This window comes from Mobula birostris, chromosome 12 (genome assembly GCF_030028105.1).
Source record: "Mobula birostris isolate sMobBir1 chromosome 12, sMobBir1.hap1, whole genome shotgun sequence".
Taxonomy (NCBI): Eukaryota; Metazoa; Chordata; class Chondrichthyes; order Myliobatiformes; family Myliobatidae; genus Mobula; species Mobula birostris.
The window spans coordinates 1,153,905-1,170,196 of record NC_092381.1 but is presented as its reverse complement, the minus strand read 5'-3'; the positions used below and the strand labels follow the sequence as shown (position 1 = coordinate 1,170,196).

Genomic DNA, 16,292 nt, shown 5'->3' with positions numbered 1-16,292 from the left:
CACAACATTGTGGGCCGAAGGGCCTGTACTGTGCTGTACTGTTCTATGTTCTATGTAACAGCAAAAAAGAGGCATACAATGAAGCCAAAACTAGTGGCAAGATAGAGGATTGGGAAGCTTTTAAAAACTTGCAGAAGGAAACTAAGAAGGTCATTGGGAAGGAAAAGATGGATTATGTAAAGAAGCTGGCGACTAATATCAAAGAAGATACTGTGAGGTTTTTTAAGTATATAAAGGGTAAAGAGAATTGAGGGTAGATATAGGACATAAGAACATAAGAAATAGGACCAGGAGTTGGCCATCCGGCCCATCGAGCCTGCCCCGCCATTCAATAAGATCGTGGCTGATCTGTCCATAAACTCAGCTCCATCTACCTGCCTTTTCCCCATAACCCTTAATTCCCTTACTATGTAAAAACCTATCTAACTGTTTCTTAAATATATTTAGTGAAGAAGCCTCAACTGCTTCCCTGGGCAGAGAATTCCACAGATTCACCACTCTCTGGAAAAAACAGTTTCTCCTCATCTTTGTCCTAAATCTTCTCCCCTGAACCTTGAGACAATATACCCTAGTTCTAGTCTCACCTACCAATGGAAACAACTTTCCTACTATCTTATCTATCCCTTTCAAAATTTTGTATGTTTCTATACAATAGACAATGACACTGGAGATATTGTATTGAGAGATGCAGAGTTGACAGAGGAACTGAATGCGTATTTTGCATCAGTCTTCACAGTGGGAGACATCTGCAGTATACTGGACATTCAAGAGTGTCAGGGAAGTGAAGTATGTGCAGTGAAAATTACGACTGAGAAGGGGCTCAGGAAGGTTAATGGTCTGAGGGTGAATAAATCTCGTGGACCTGATGGAATGCACCCTTAGGTTCTGAAGGAAGTAGCTGGGGAGATTGCGGGGGCATTAACACTGATCTTTCAAGAATCGATAGATTCTGGCATTGTACCAGATGAGTGGAAAATTGTAAATGTCACTTTGCTATTTAAGGAGGGTGGGAGGCAGCAGAAAGGAAACGAAAGACCTGTTAGACTGACGTCGGTGGTTGGACAGTTATTGGAATTGATAGTTAGGGATGAGATTACGAAGTACCTGGAGGCACATGATAAGATAGGCCAATGGTTTACTGAAAGGAATATTTCTGCCTGACTAACCTACTGCAATTCTTTGAGGAAATTACAAGCAGGGTAGACAAAGGAAATGCAGTGGGTGTGGTGTACTTGGTTTTTCAGAAGGCCTTTGACAAGGTGCCACACAGGAGCCACTTTGACAAGGTGCCACACAGGAGGCTGCTTAGCAAGATAAGAGTCCATGGAATTACTGGGAAGTTACTAGCATGGGTGGGACATTGGCTGATCAGCAGAAAGCAGAGAGTGGGAATAAAGGGATCTTATTTTAGCTGGCTGCCGGTTACCAGTGGAGTTCCACAGGGGTCGGTATTGGGACTGATGCTTTTTATGATGTATGTCAATGATTTCGACTATGGGAATTATTGACTTGTGGCTAAATTTGCTGATGTTACAAAGATATCAGGAGTGGGTAGTGTTGAGGTTTGACTTTGGTCAGAGTCTGGTAAATCTGTGGAATTTGTTGCCAAGAGCGGCTGTGGAGGCCAAGTCATTGGGTGCATTTAAACAGAGATAGATAGGTTCTTGATTGGCCAGGGCATCAAAAGGTATGTGGAGAAGGCAGGGGAGTTAGGATGACTGGAAGAATTGAACTGCCATGATTGAATGGCAGAGCCTACTCGATGGGCTGAATGGCCTACTTCTGCTCCTATATCTTATGGTCTTAGTCTTCCTAAAGTTCAACACCATCTCCTGTATAGAGCTCTCTGGGAAACCTTGACTGGGGTGGGTTTGGAACTTTCCTGGAATGGTACAAGGGAAGGGGTAATGGCACAGATCGATCAAGTAGGTGGACGAGGTTGGGAATGATCATGGAGCATAGATATGGAGAGTGATTCTAGGGGTGCGGAGAAGACTAATAGGGAAGAGTCAGTGAGGTGAGGTTGATGGATGTAAAGGAATTGTATTTCGAGGTAGGGTTTTGAAAACAATGGGGAGTTGGGGTGGAGGTTTGGGGCAAAGGTAAAGAAGGAAACATTCCAACCTTGGGATCTGCTCTGGATAAATTTTGGACTGGAAGGGATGGAGGCAATGAAGGATTCCTTCCCCGGTTGGGCATGTGCTTTGGGTTCTGCTTGATCAGATGGGTATGGGATGGGAAATGAACTCTAATAAATGGGAAGTGTTGAATTTTGGAAATCAAACCAGAGTGAACTATCACAGTGATGGCTGGACTGCGGAGACTGTGGAGAACAGAGTGCACAATGAGTAAAGCACATGTTTCCCTGAGAGTGCTCTCACAGGTGGACAGAATGGTGAAGAAGCTGCTTGAAAGATGTTTCCTCAGTCAGTGCACTAGGTATAGAAGTTGAGATGTTACATTACAGTTGTAAAGGAGATTGGTGAGGCTGCATCGGGAGTACTGTGTACAATTTTCATGTTCAAAGTAAATTCATTATCAAAGTACATATTATGACACCATCTACATCCTGAGGTTCATTTGCTTGTGGGTATTCCCAGTAAATCACTGAATTGCGGCTGAAAGAAGATTACAACTGGGAGCTAAATATATTTAGTCGAAAGGATAGGCAGGAAGGCAGAGGGGTGGCATAGAAATGTTGGTAAAGAAATGAAATCAAATCATTAGGAAGAGATGACATAGGGTCAGAGGTGTTGAATCATTGTGAATAGAGCTGAGGGTAAAAAGACCCTGATGGGAGTTGTATACAGACCCCCAAGGCAGTATTAAGGATGAGGCCCACAAATTACAATGGGAGATAGAAAATGCCTGCCAAAAGGGCAATGTTGCAACAGTCATGGGGGACTTCAATATGCAGGTAGATTTGGAAAATCATGTTGGTGCCAGATTCCATGAGGTGGAAATTCTAGAGTGCCTATGAGGTGGCTTTTTGAGCAGCTTGTGGTTGAGCTCACCAGTGGATCAGCTATTCTGGTTTGGGTGTGGTGCAATGAACTGGAATTGATTGGAGTCTAAGGTAAAAGAACCCTTTGGGGCAAGTGATCATAATGTGACTGAATTCACCCTGAATTTTGAGAAGGTGAAGCTAAAGTCAGATGTATCAGTATTACAGTGAAGTAATTACATAGGCATGAGAGAGGAGTTGGCCAGAATTGATTGGAAAAGAACACTGGCAGGGATGACGGCAGAGCAGCAATGGCGGGAATTTCTAGATGCAATTCGGAAGGCACGGGATATATACATCCCAAAGAGAAAGAAATATTCTAAAAGCAAGATGACAGGCTACTGAAAGAAATGGCAGAAGTTATAGTAGAGGCTTTGGAATAATTAATCAACGGCTCTACTTTCATCAATATGTTTAGTCACATCCTCAAAAAATTCAATCAGGCTCGTAAGGCACGACCTGCCTTTGACAAAGCCATGCTGACTATTCCTAATCATATTATACCTCTCCAAATGTTCATAAATCCTGCCTTTCAGGATCTTCTCCATCAGATTACAAACCACCGAAGTGAGACTCACTGGTTTATAACTTCCTGGGCTGTCCCTACTCCCTTACTTAAATAGGGGAACAACATCTGTTTCCAATTTATGCTTCCAAGCTCCTGCCTGATCACCTCATATTTCCCCTAACTTGTCTGTTCCTATCCCTCTCCAATGCTATGGTAAAGGAGATAGAATTATGATCAATATCTCCAAAATGCTCTCTCACTGAGAGACCTGACACCTGACCCGGTTAACTTCCCAATACTAGATCAAGTACAGCCTCTCCTCTTGTAGGCTTATCTACATATTGTGTCAGGAAACCCTCCTGAACACACCTAACAAGCTCCATCCCATCTAAACCTCTCACTCTAGGGAGATCCCAATCAATATTTGGGAAATTAAAATCTCCTACCATAACAACCCTGCTATTGTTACTCCTTTCCAGAATCTGTCTCCCTATCTGCTCCTCGATGTCCCTGTTACTATTGGGTGGTCTATAAAAAACACTCAGTAGAGTTATTGACCCCTTCCTGTTTCTAACTTCTACCACAGAGGCTCCGTAGACAATCTCTCCATGACATACTCCTTTTCTGAAGCTGTGATACTATCTCTGATCAACAGTGCCACGCCTCCACCTCTTTTGCCTCCCTCCCTGTCCTTTCTGAAACATCTAAGGCCTCGCACTTGAAGTAGCCGTTCCTGCCCCTGCACCATCCAAGTCTCTGTAATGGCCACAACATCATAGCTCCAAGTGCTGATCCACGCTCTAAGCTCATCTGCTTTATTCATAATACACTTCATATTAAAATAGACACCTCTCAAACCATTGGTCTGAATGCGTCCCTTCTCTATCACCTAACTATCCTGCCTTTTGGACTGTCCAAGTTTTCTCTATTTGTGAGCCAATCTCCCTTTCCTCTGTCACTTCAGTTCAGTTCCCACTCCCCCAGCAATTCTAGTTCTCCCCAATAGCCTTTGAAAAACTCCCCGCCAGGATATTGGTCCCCCTCAGATTCAAGTGCAACCCGTCCTTTTTGTACATCAGGTAGTTGGTACTGGCCTGAAGGCACAGACTCAGCAATTCAGGAACAGCTTCTTCTCCTCTGCTATCTGATTCCTAAATGGGCATTGAACCCGTGAACATTACCTCACTTAAAAAAAAGTATGTATTATTTCTGTTTTTTTCCACAGTATTTAATCTATTCAATATGTGTATACTGTAACTGATTGACTTATTTATTTATTATTATCATTATTTTTCTTTCTTCTATATTATGTTATATTATGTTATTATATGTTATGTTATATCCTATATTATATCATTGAACTGCTGCTGCTAGGTTAACAAATTTCATGACATACGCCGGTGATAATAAGCCTGTTTCTGATTCTGACTCTGGTTGGCAATCAGTGGTGAGCGGTGTGCCACAGGGGTCAGAGCTGGGCCCTAAGCTGTTCACGATATTCATTCATAATCTGGAAGAGAGGACCTAGTGTACCTAAATTATTTGATGATACTAGAATGCGCGGAAAAGCAAATTGTGCAGAAGATACGGAGAGTCTGCTGAGAGATATAGATAGGTTAAATGAATGGGTAAGCATCTGGCAGATGAAGTACAATGTTGGTAAAAGCAAGGTGATCCACTTTGGAAAAATGAAAGAGCAGATTATTATTTAAATGGTAAAAAATTGCAGCATGCTGCTGTGCAGAGCGACTTGGGAGTGCTTGTGCATGAATCACAAAATGTTGGTTTGCAGGTGCAGCAGGCTGTCAAAAAGGCAAATGCCTTCATTGCTAGAGGGATTGAATTGAAGAGCAGGGAGGTTATACTGCAACTGTACAGGGTACTGGTGAGGCCGCAGCTGGAGTGCTGCGTGCAGTTCTGATCTCCCTACTTGAGGAAGGATATATTGGCTTTGGAGGTGGTGCAGAGGAGGTTCACCAGGTTGATTCCAGAGATGAGGGGTTTGACTATGAGAAGAGATTGAGAGGAGATCTTTTAGAAACATATAAAATTATGAAAGGGATAGAAAAGATAGAGGCAGGAAAGTTGATTCCACTGGTAGGTGAGAGTAGAACTCGGGGACATAGCCTCAAGATTCAGGAGAGTAGATTTGGGATGGAGTTGAGGAGGAACTGCTTTTCCCAGAGAATGGTGAATCTGTGGAATTCACTGTCCAGTGGAAGCTACCTTAGTAAATATATTTAAGACAAGGTTGGATAATTTTGCACAGCTGGAGAATGAGAGGTATGGGGAAAAGGCAGGTAGGTGGAGATGAGTTCATGGCCAGAACTACCATGATCTTATTAAATGGCAGAGCAGGTCAGATGGCCTTCTCCTGCTCCTGTTTCTTATGTTCTTATATAATAGAACAAAAGTTAGTGGGAAGTTAGAGGATTGGGAAGTTTTTAAAACCAACAGAAGGCAACTAAAACATCATTAAGAAGGTAAAGATGGAATACAAAAGTAAACTAGCCAAAAATATTAAAGAGAATACCGAAAGTTTCTTCAGACACATAAAATGTAAAAGAGAGGTGAGAGTGGATATCAGACTCCTGGAAAATGATGCTGGAGAGGTAGTAATGGGGGACAACAAAATGGTGGACAAACTGAATAAATACTTTTCATCAGTCTTCAGTGTGGAAGACACTTGTAAGTTGTCGGGGATTATGAAGCGTGTGAAGTTACCATTGCTAGAGAGAAAGTTCTTTGGAAACTGAAAGGTCTGAAGGTAGATAAGTTACCTGGACCAGTTGGTGTACACCCCAGAGTTCTGAAAGAGGTGGCTGAAGAGATTATGGAGGTATTAGTAATGATCTTCAAGAATCACTAGATTCTGGAATCGTTCCGGAAGACTGGAAAATTGTGAATGTCACTCCACTCTTCAAGAAGGGAGAGAGGCAGAAGAAAGGAAACTATAGACCAGTTGTCCATCCTTAGTGGGTGGGAAAATATTGGAGTTGATTATTAAGGATGAGGTCTTATGGTACTTGAAGGTACATGATAAAATAGGCCATAGTCAGCATGGTTTCCTTAAGGGAAAACCTTGCCTGACAAATCTGATGGAATTCTTTGAGGAAATAGCAAGCAGAATAGACAAAGAAGAATCGGTTGATAGCGTGTACTTGGATTTTCAGAAGACCTTTGACAAGGTGCCATACGTGAAGAAGAGAAAATCTGCAGACGCTGGAAACCCGAGGAACACACAAAAACCTGAAACATTGACTGTACTCTTTTCCATAGATGCTGCCTAGCCTGCTGAGTGCCTCCAGCATTCTGTGTGTATTGCCACCTGAGGCTGCTTAACAAGCTGCGAACCCATGGCATTACTGAAAAGATTCTAGCTTGGATACAGCAGCAGCTGATTGGCAGGAGGCAAAGGGTGAGAATAAAGGGAGCCTTTTCTGATTAGCTGCCAGTGACTAGTGCTGTTCCACAGGGGTCTGATTGTTTTAATGTTATCTGTTCATGATTTGGATGATGGAAATAATGGCTTTGTTGCAAACTTGGCAGATGATATAAAGATAGGTGGAGAAGCAGGTCATTTTAAGGAAGTAGAGAGGCTACAGAAGGACTGACAGATTAGGAGAAGGGGCAAAGAAATGGCAGGTTGGGAAGTGTAACGGGGTGATTGATAAGTTCATGGCCTAAGGTAGAAGGAGTCAATTTTAGAAAACCTAGCACATTTATTTCTCATCATAGTCCCCTCCTACATTTACACACTTAGTCCAGCGGTCGTGGAGCATACGGATCCCTTCTTTGTAGAAGTCGGAGTCTTGGCCACAGCAGGGGTGATTGATAAGTTTGCGGCCGAGGGTAGAAGGAGATGAGTTATTAACTTCAAACTTTCTGCATAATCACTCAAAGAGTTGAACTGCTCGTGCATGTAACGAGAGCTGTATAACTCTTCTCCTTCTACCTTAGGCTACAAACTTATCAATCACCCCTGCTGTGGACACTTTCTGGAGCATTCATTTCAAAAGGACTAGAATCTAAAAGCAAGGACATAATGTTGTGACTCTATAAAGCACTGGTGAGCAGTTTTGGGCCACTTATCTTAGAAAGGATGTGCTGAAACTGGGGTGGATTCAAAGGAGGTTCACGAAAATTACTCAAGGATTGAATGGCTTGTCATATGAGGAGAGTTTGATGGTTCTGGGCTTGATTTCACTGGAATTCAGAAGAAAGAGGGACGACCTCATTGAAACCTATCGAATGGTGAAAGGCCGTGAGAGAGTGAATGTGGAGAGGATGTTTCCTCTGGTGGGAGAGTCTAAGACCAGAGGACACAGCCTCAGAATAGCCAGGTGTCCTTTTAGAACGGAGATGAGGAGGAATTTCTTTAGCTAGAGAGAGGTGAATCTGTGGAATCCATTGCCACAGGCAGCTGTGGAGGCCAAGTCTTTATGTATATTTAAGGCAGCGGTTGATAGAGTCTTGATTGGTCAAGGCATGAAGGGATATGGGGAGAAGGCAGGATCAGTCATGATGAAATAACAGAGCAGACTCGATGGGCCACATGGCCTAGTCTGATCTTGTATCTTATGGTCTAAAAGTCAAAAATAGAAGAAACACAATAGAATCAATGAAAGACCACATCCATCAAGAGGGACAAACACCAATGTGCAAAAGACGACAAACTGTGCAAAGAAAAAAAGGAAATAATAATAATAAATAAATAAACAAACAAACAATAAGTGATAAGAGCATGAGATGAAGAGTCCATCAAAGTGAGTCCTTAGTTTTTGATCACCCTATTACTGAAAAAATATCATTAAGCTGGAAAGAGTGCAGAGAGGTTTATGAGAAAGTTGCCAGGACTAAGTTAACAGTTGAAGTTGCACAGGCATGCTGTTTATGCCTTGCAGACTGAGGAGTGATCTTATAGAGCTATATAAAATCAGCAGGGACACCAATCTGATTAATTTTTTTAATGAAACGGCCAAGCAGATTCATGAGAATAGGGTGGTAGATGTTGTCTGCTTGGACTTCAGCAAAGCTTTTGGCAAGGTCCTGAATAGTGGACTGGTCTGGGGGATTAGAGTGGTCAGTACAAAACTGTCTTGGTGATAGGAGTCAGGAGGAAGATGGGAAATGGTCTCAGACTGGAGATTTGTGACCTGAGGTATGCCACAGAAGCTGGTACTGAGTCCACTGTGACCAGTGGTGCCCCACAGGGTCCATTGTTGTTGGTCAGTTATATTAATGGTTTGGGTGAGAACATAGCTGGTATGAGTGATAAGATGACAGATGACACTGGTGGTGGTGGTGAGGTGGAAAGTAAAGGTTGTCTGAGATTACAACTGGAACTTTATTTCCTGCGGAGCATCAAGAAAGTTCACCTCTGTCCCAGGATACTGATGGACTTTTACTGCTGTACCACTGAGAGCATACTCACCAACTGCATCTCAGTGTGGTATGGCAATTGTCCCGTATCGGACAGCAAAGCACTGCAGCAGGTGGTGAAAACTGCCCAGCGGATTATCAGCACCCAATTGCCCACCATTGAGAACATCTACCATAAACGCTGCCTGGGCAGGGTGAAAAGCATTATCAGGGATGCATCTCAGCCTAACCATGGACTTTTTACTCTCCTCCCATCCAGTAGGCGCTACAGGAGCCTCCGCTCCTGCACCAGCAGGCACAGGAAGAGCTTCTTCCCTGAGGCTGTGACCCTGCTGAACCTCACATCACAGTGCTAAGCAGTATTGCACCCATATTGTGCTGTCTCAGTACTTTTATATTTGTGTGCTCTAGCACTTACTTTTTATTTGCAGTTATTTTGTAAATAATACTATTCTTTTGCACTTCTGGTCAGATGCTAATTGCATTTCATTAGCTTTGAATCTGTACTCGGCACAATGACAATAAAATTGAATCTAATCGAATCTAATCTAAAAGATAGGCCAAGGAATGGAAGATAGAATTTAACTCAAGGTATTGAATTTTGTTAAATTGGTTGGGATTTACACATTAAATATTAGGCCCCTGGAGAGTGCTGTAGAACTGAGAGACCGAGGGAAATAGGTACATGATATAGGAGTGACTCAGGCAGACAAGGTGGTGAGGAAGGTGCTTAGCTTGATCAGTCAGGACAATGAGTACAAGAATTGGGATGTCTTGTTACACCTGTACAAGACTGCTCTGGGAGTCGTGTGTCTGAAATTACACATGTACAAGACATTGGTGTGAATACACTGGGGGTCATGTGTGTGCGGTTCTGATCACCTAGCAATAGGAAGAACGTGATTAGACCATAAACCATAAGACATAGGAGTAGAATTAGGCCATTCAGCCCATTGAGCCCACCATGCCATTTCTTCACGGCTGATCCTGGGTCCCGTTCTACCCCATACACCTGATTAAGCAAGGGGAGTACTGCAATGAATCACCAAGGTGTTTCCATACTGGAGGGTTTGAGTTACAAGAACAGATGGACTACTTTCCCTGGAGCAATGGAGGCTGAGGATGGACCTCGTAGAGGTTTATAAAATCATGGAGGGAGGCCCAGATAGGGTGGATACTCACAGTCATTTTCTCTGGGTAGGAGAGCCCAAAATGAGAGGGCACAGATTGAAGGTGAAAAGGGAAAGATTTGCAGAGGATTTGAGGGGCAGGATTTTCACACAGAGGGTGGTGGGTATATGGAGCAAGCTACCCAAGGAAATGATACAATTACAATGTTTAAAAGACATTGGACAGGTACATGGATAGGAAAGGTTCAGAGGCATATAGGCCAAACACAGGCAAGTGGGACTAGTTCAGGTGGGAACCTTGATCAGCATGGACAGGTAGGACCAAAGGGTCTGCTTTCATGCTAGGTAACTGTGTCCGGAGGTTCAGAACTATAGGAGCCAAATGTTGGCTGAGGGAGGTGGAGATGTGGAACAAGCTGCCAAAGAAACTGGAAGATGTGAGTACAATTACAAATCATAAAAGACATTTGCACTGGTTGGACAGGTACACGGACAGAAAAGGATTAGACGGGTAAATGGTTCAGACAGGTACAGGGATAGGAAAGCGTTAGGCAGGTATGGGGTTAGGAAAGGTTCAGACAGGTACGTGGATAGGAAAGCTTTAGGCAGGTATAGGGATAGGAAAGGTTCAGACAGGTATAGGGTTAGGAAAGATTTAGACAGGTACGTGGATAGGAAAAGTTTAGATAGGTACTTGGATAGGAAAGGTTGAACAGGTATAGGGATATGAAAGTTTCAGACAGGTACATGGATAGGAAAGGTTTAGACAGGTACGTGGATAGGAAAGGGTTAGACAGGTATGTGGATAGGAAAGATTTATACAGGTACGTGGATAGGAAAGATTTAGACAGGAATGGCTCAGTGGGACATGGGCCAAACACGGACATTTGGGACTGGTCAGGATGGCAATTTGTTTGGTGTGGATGGGTTGTTCAGGAGGTGAACAACTCAACAACTGAAACCATTTCAGGCCTTGTTTTCACACAGCAATTGCCAACAGTACATTGAGGGCATCACTCAGGAGATGGAGAGAAATAAAGAGAACAGAGAGACTTACCTGCAGCCTGAAAACCCGATTGCATCAGAGAGACGAGAGAACAAGGATGAGAAAAGGTGAGCAGAGGGGGAGATCTTCCATAAACACAGGTCGGACACAGAGGATCAGAATGATGAAAGGGGCACTTGCTTTTAAATGGTCAGACAAATACACAAGTTTACCATTTACAGAGTACAGTACACATCCTGAGCAGCTTGCAGACTGTACGCCACACAAATTGTATAGAACAGACTTTGCAGTCCACAGACCAGGCAGTACACATTCTGTATAGCACACAGACTGTATGGCGTACCAGACTGTACAGAACAGACTGCACAGTCCAGACTACACAGTACACATTCTGTACAGCAAACAGACCATATAGAACAGACTGCACAGTCCAGACTACACAGTACACATTCTGTACAGCAAACAGACCATATAGAACAGACTGCACAGTCCAGACTATACAGTACACATTCTGTACAGCAAACAGACCATATAGAACAGACTGCACAGTCCGCAGACCATGCAATACACATTCTGTACGGGACGTGGACTGTATGAGACACAGACTGTATAGTGCATCGACTGTACATGAGAACTCTGCAACATTGGCAGGTGACATTGAACAGGACTCTGGTCTCTGAAGAACACTGGAAGTTCTGGAAAGTTGTCTCACCATTCTGTGCCAAAGGACTAACGTCAGGTTTTAACTGAAAGCATTCTGGAGTGGGATGAGTGGGAACCCTGAGCTACAATTCTTCCATCGTCTGTGTTATCTGTTCACTCTCCAGTCTGTCGGTCTCCCACCCTCTTTTGTCTCGGTGTGGGAGCAGCGATGGGAGTGACAGATGTCCATTTGGTTGACCTTCAGTCCCTCCCTCTCAGTCTGTCTCACGCTGGGAGAGATTGCCCAAATGTGGAGCATCAGGGAGAGGCAGGGACAGGGTGAGAGAGGATGAGGAACCCCAGGGAGAACTGCCCTGTTCCTCAAGGAATCAGTGCTCCTCTGCCAGCAGCCAATCTTCAGGGGAGAGGGAGAGGGAATGGAGCAACATTCACAACATTACAGGCACAGTGACCTTCAATCCCACTCTGCACTGGATCATCCACTGCCAGATCCAATGCTTTCCATTCAATCCCACTCTGTACGGTAGACATGTTGCTGTCCACTAGTTTAGCCCTATCCACTGGATCCCAAACTCTTTACATTCCCAGTGCCCTCACCCCGTCATTGTCAGATGGCCCGTGTACTGGATGGTTACTGACCTTTGGTCCTTGCCTGCCGGGATATCCTGGCAATCCTGGAACGCCCAACTTTCCCTGAAGTGAGACAAACAATCCATCAGCAGAACTCACCAGTAACGAGCAGACTGAGCTGAAGGAGGCCACTCGGCCCCTCATCCTATCTCACCATTCAATGTGACCACGGGTGATCTTCCTGAGGCCTTATCTCACCTTCTGTGTCAGTTCCCCATTGCCCTCAGTCCCCTGATCTGTCAAACACTTCTCTCCCTCCTCTACAAACCCCCTTTGGGTGGAGAATTCCAGAGATTCCACTCCCTCTATGAGAAGACTCTACACACCTTAGTTCTAAATTTTTGCCCCCTAATCCTGTAACAGTATCCCCCCATTGAGATTCTCTCACTGCAGAAATATCTCCACCTCTCCCTTGTCATGTCCCCTTAGAGTCAGAGATGTTTCAGAAGATCACCCCCTGTTCTGCTAAAATCTGTTTGTTCTCCTCCATAGATGCTGCCTGACCTGCTGAGTTCCTCCAAAATTTTGTGTGGATTTCCAGCACCTGCAGAATCTTGAGCGTCTCTTGCTGGCAGAAGCCCCCCCCCAGACTCAGAGGCAGCACTATGGGTGATGATTGACAGTGGGACATCTCTGACACCATAGGCATCCCACCCCTTGAGCGCTGGTCATTCCTCGCTCTCAAGAACAGCCTGTCCTACTGCTCTGGGATATCCCAGAGGATTGCCCACTTCGCCAGTACTGACCTTCTCTCCAGCCAATCCCGCTGCACCAGAGTCTCCTGGGGGTCCAGAACGACCTTTGGGACCCTCGGGTCCATCCTCTCCACGGGGTCCTGGTAACCCGGTCTCACCCTGCAGCACAGAGAGAGAGAGGAATGGTAAATCCCACCGGCAGCTCACTCACCCCCGATGCCCCTCTCATTCATCCCCCAAGCACTGTTAATGCCCATCAGTTCAACTCCCCCAATGTGGGAAGGCAGGGAGCGATCAGTGGGCTGAATGGCCTCATTTTAGCTAGATGAGGAAGGAGCTGGTGGGCTTACAACCGCTCCAGTCGGTGAGAACAAGGCTGGGAGGGGAAATGCTGAAGATGGCACAGGGGTGAGGGCGATGGGCTGCAGAATAAATCTGGGCCGGATGACCAGGCAACAAGGGACGGGGTTACGAGGGGAAGTGGACAATAGGGAGAACACGCCAGCAGTGAGGGTGGAGTCAAATAAGTCGGTAATGAGATGGAGGGGGGATGGTGTAAGTGAGCTGGAGACTGAGTGAGAACTGAGCGTGGGGGACTCACAAATCCTCAGCCAGCTGCAGCCATTGAAAACACATACCTCCCTTCAAATTCAGGGCCCTCTGACTGATGGTGAGTCTCAGCTGGCAGTGGGATCAAGGCACAGACAGTCTCCCCCATTCCCTGAGAGGAACGTGACTTGTGTCCAATCCTGAACCCTGGGAGAAGGAGGTGATCTTTGACAGAAGCTGTCAATCCTGTTGGAATGTGATGACCCCTGCTACAGGGTCATAACCTCTGTTAGAAGATGGTCCCCGCAGACAGGTTTCTGGCTATTGACCACAGACAAAGGGTTGTGACCTCAGGCAGAGGAGGGAATGAGGTAAGGAGCATCACTAATCGCACCCTCCCACCTCAGTGCAGGGCTGAAGGGTACTTGACTCGTTAGAATCTGCCACAGGTTCCTGTTCAGCAGAAGCAGACTTGAGGTGTGGTGTGACTGATCCAAGTGAATGCTCAGAAGCTCCCCATACCACAGTCTGGCACCCACACAGACCAGTAAAATCACTCACCCGCTCCCCCTTCAGCCCCATGTCACCTTTAAACCCAGGGAAACCATCTTCACCCTATAGGAAGAAAAGATAGTACAGCGTAGTATCAGTGTAGAAACATAGAAACATAGAAAACCTACAGCACAATACAGGCCCTTTGGCCCACAAAGTTGTACCGAACATGTCCTTACCTGAGAAGTTACCTAGGGTTACCCACAGTCCTCTGTTTTTCTGAGCTCCATGTACCTGTCCAGGAGTCTCTTAAAAGACCCTATCGTATCCACCTCCACCACCGTCACCAGCACCCACTTAACGCACTCACCACTCTCTGTGTAAAACTTACCCCTGATATCTCCTCTGCACCTACTTCCTACAACCTTAAAACTGTGCCCTCTGGTGCTAGCCTCTGACTATCCACACCATCAATGCCTCTCATAATCTTATACACCTCTATCAGGTCACCTCTCATCTTCCGTCACCACAAGGAAAAAAGGCCAAGTTCACTCAACCTATTCTCATAAGGCATGCTCCCCAATCCAGGCAACATCCTTGTAAATCTCCTCTGCACCCTTTCTATGGTTTCCATATCCTTCCTATAGTGAGGTAACCAGAACTGAGCACAGTACTGCAAGTGGGGTCTGACCAGGGTCCTATATAGCTGCAACATTACCTCTTGGCTCCTAAACTCAGTCCCACGATTGATGAAGGCCAATACACCGTATGCCTTCTTAACCACAGAGTCAATCTGCGCAGCTGCTTTGAGCAGCCTATGGACTCGGACCCCAAGATCCCTCTGATCCTCCACACTGCCACGAATCTTACCATTAATACTATATTCTGTCATCATATTTGACCTACCAAAATGAACTACCTCACACTTATCTGGCTGAAGTTTCTGGAAATTTAGTTCACAGGATAGATATGTCCCACAGAGGAAGAAATTCTGAATGGCAGGGGTAGGCAACCATGGGTGACAAAGGAAGTTAAGGACTGCATAAAAACCAAGGAAAGGGTACATAAGTTAGCAAAAATGAGTGGGGAGTTGGATGATTGGGAAGCTTTTAAGATCCAACAAAAGGCAACTAAGAAGGCTATAAGAAGGGAAAAGATGAAATATAAAGGCAGATTAGCTAATAGTATAAAGCAGGATACCAAAGGTTTTTAAAGAGTAAAAGGGAGGTGAGAGTGGATATTGGACCACTGGAAAATGATGCTGGTGAGGGAGTAATGGGGGCAAAGAAACGGCAGATTAACTTAATGGGTACTTTGCCTCTGTCTTTACTATGGAAGACACTAGCAGTGTGCCAGAGATCTGTGAGTATCAGGAAGCTGGAGTGAGTGTCATTGGTATTACAAAGAAAAAAGTGTTAGAAAAACTCAAAGGTCTTAAGGTAGATAAGTATCTGGGCCGGGTGGACTACATCTCGGAGTCCTGAGAGAGGTTGCTGAAGAAATAACAGATGGATTGGTCTTGATATTTCAAGAATCACTTGATTCTGGCATGGTCCTGGAGGACTAGAAGATTGCAAATGTTACTTCACTCTTTAAGAAGGGAGGAAGGTAAAAGAAAGGAAATTATAAGCCAGTCAGACTAACCTCAGTGGCTTGGAATCTATTATTCAGGATGAGGTTCTGTAAAGGGAAATCTTGCCTAACAAATCTGTTAAGAGTTGTTTGAGGAAGTAACAAGCAGAGTGGACAAAGGAGAAGCAGTGGATGTCATTTATTTGGATTTTCAGAAGGCATTTCATAAGGCGCTTAACAAGATAAAATCCTATGGTGTTACAGGAAAGATACCGGCATGGATAGTGGAATGGCTGACAGGCAGGTAGCAGCGAGTGGGAATAAAAGGGGCCATTTCTAATTGGCCGCTGGTGAATCGGTGCATTCCTCAGAGGTCAGTATTAGGACCATTGTTTTTCACATTTTTTGTCAATGATTTAGATAATGAAATTGGTGGCTCTGTGGCAAAGTTTATGGATGATACAGAGATAGGTGGAGGGGTAGGTAGTGCTGAGGAAGCAATACAATTGCAGCAGAACTAAGACAAATTGGAAGAATGGGGACAGATGGAATACGGTGTTGGGAAATGTATGATAATGCATTTTGGTGAAAGAAACAATAGTGTGGACTATTATCCAAATGGGGAGAGGTTTCAAACATCAGAGGTGCAGAGGCATTTAGG

General features: G+C 44.7%; 1 protein-coding gene across 1 annotated transcript in view; it reads right to left on the bottom strand.

Moving 5' to 3' along the window:
• Positions 1-16,292, bottom strand: part of LOC140206422 (uncharacterized) — a 340,374-nt gene that overhangs the window by 154,448 nt on the left and 169,634 nt on the right. Inside the window, exons 28-30 of the mRNA XM_072274789.1 lie at positions 14,129-14,182; positions 13,070-13,177; positions 12,333-12,386 (exon numbers count right to left, since the gene is read on the bottom strand). Of these exons, the coding sequence (XP_072130890.1) occupies positions 12,333-12,386; positions 13,070-13,177; positions 14,129-14,182 (216 nt within the window). The remainder of the gene's footprint in view (positions 1-12,332; positions 12,387-13,069; positions 13,178-14,128; positions 14,183-16,292) is intronic.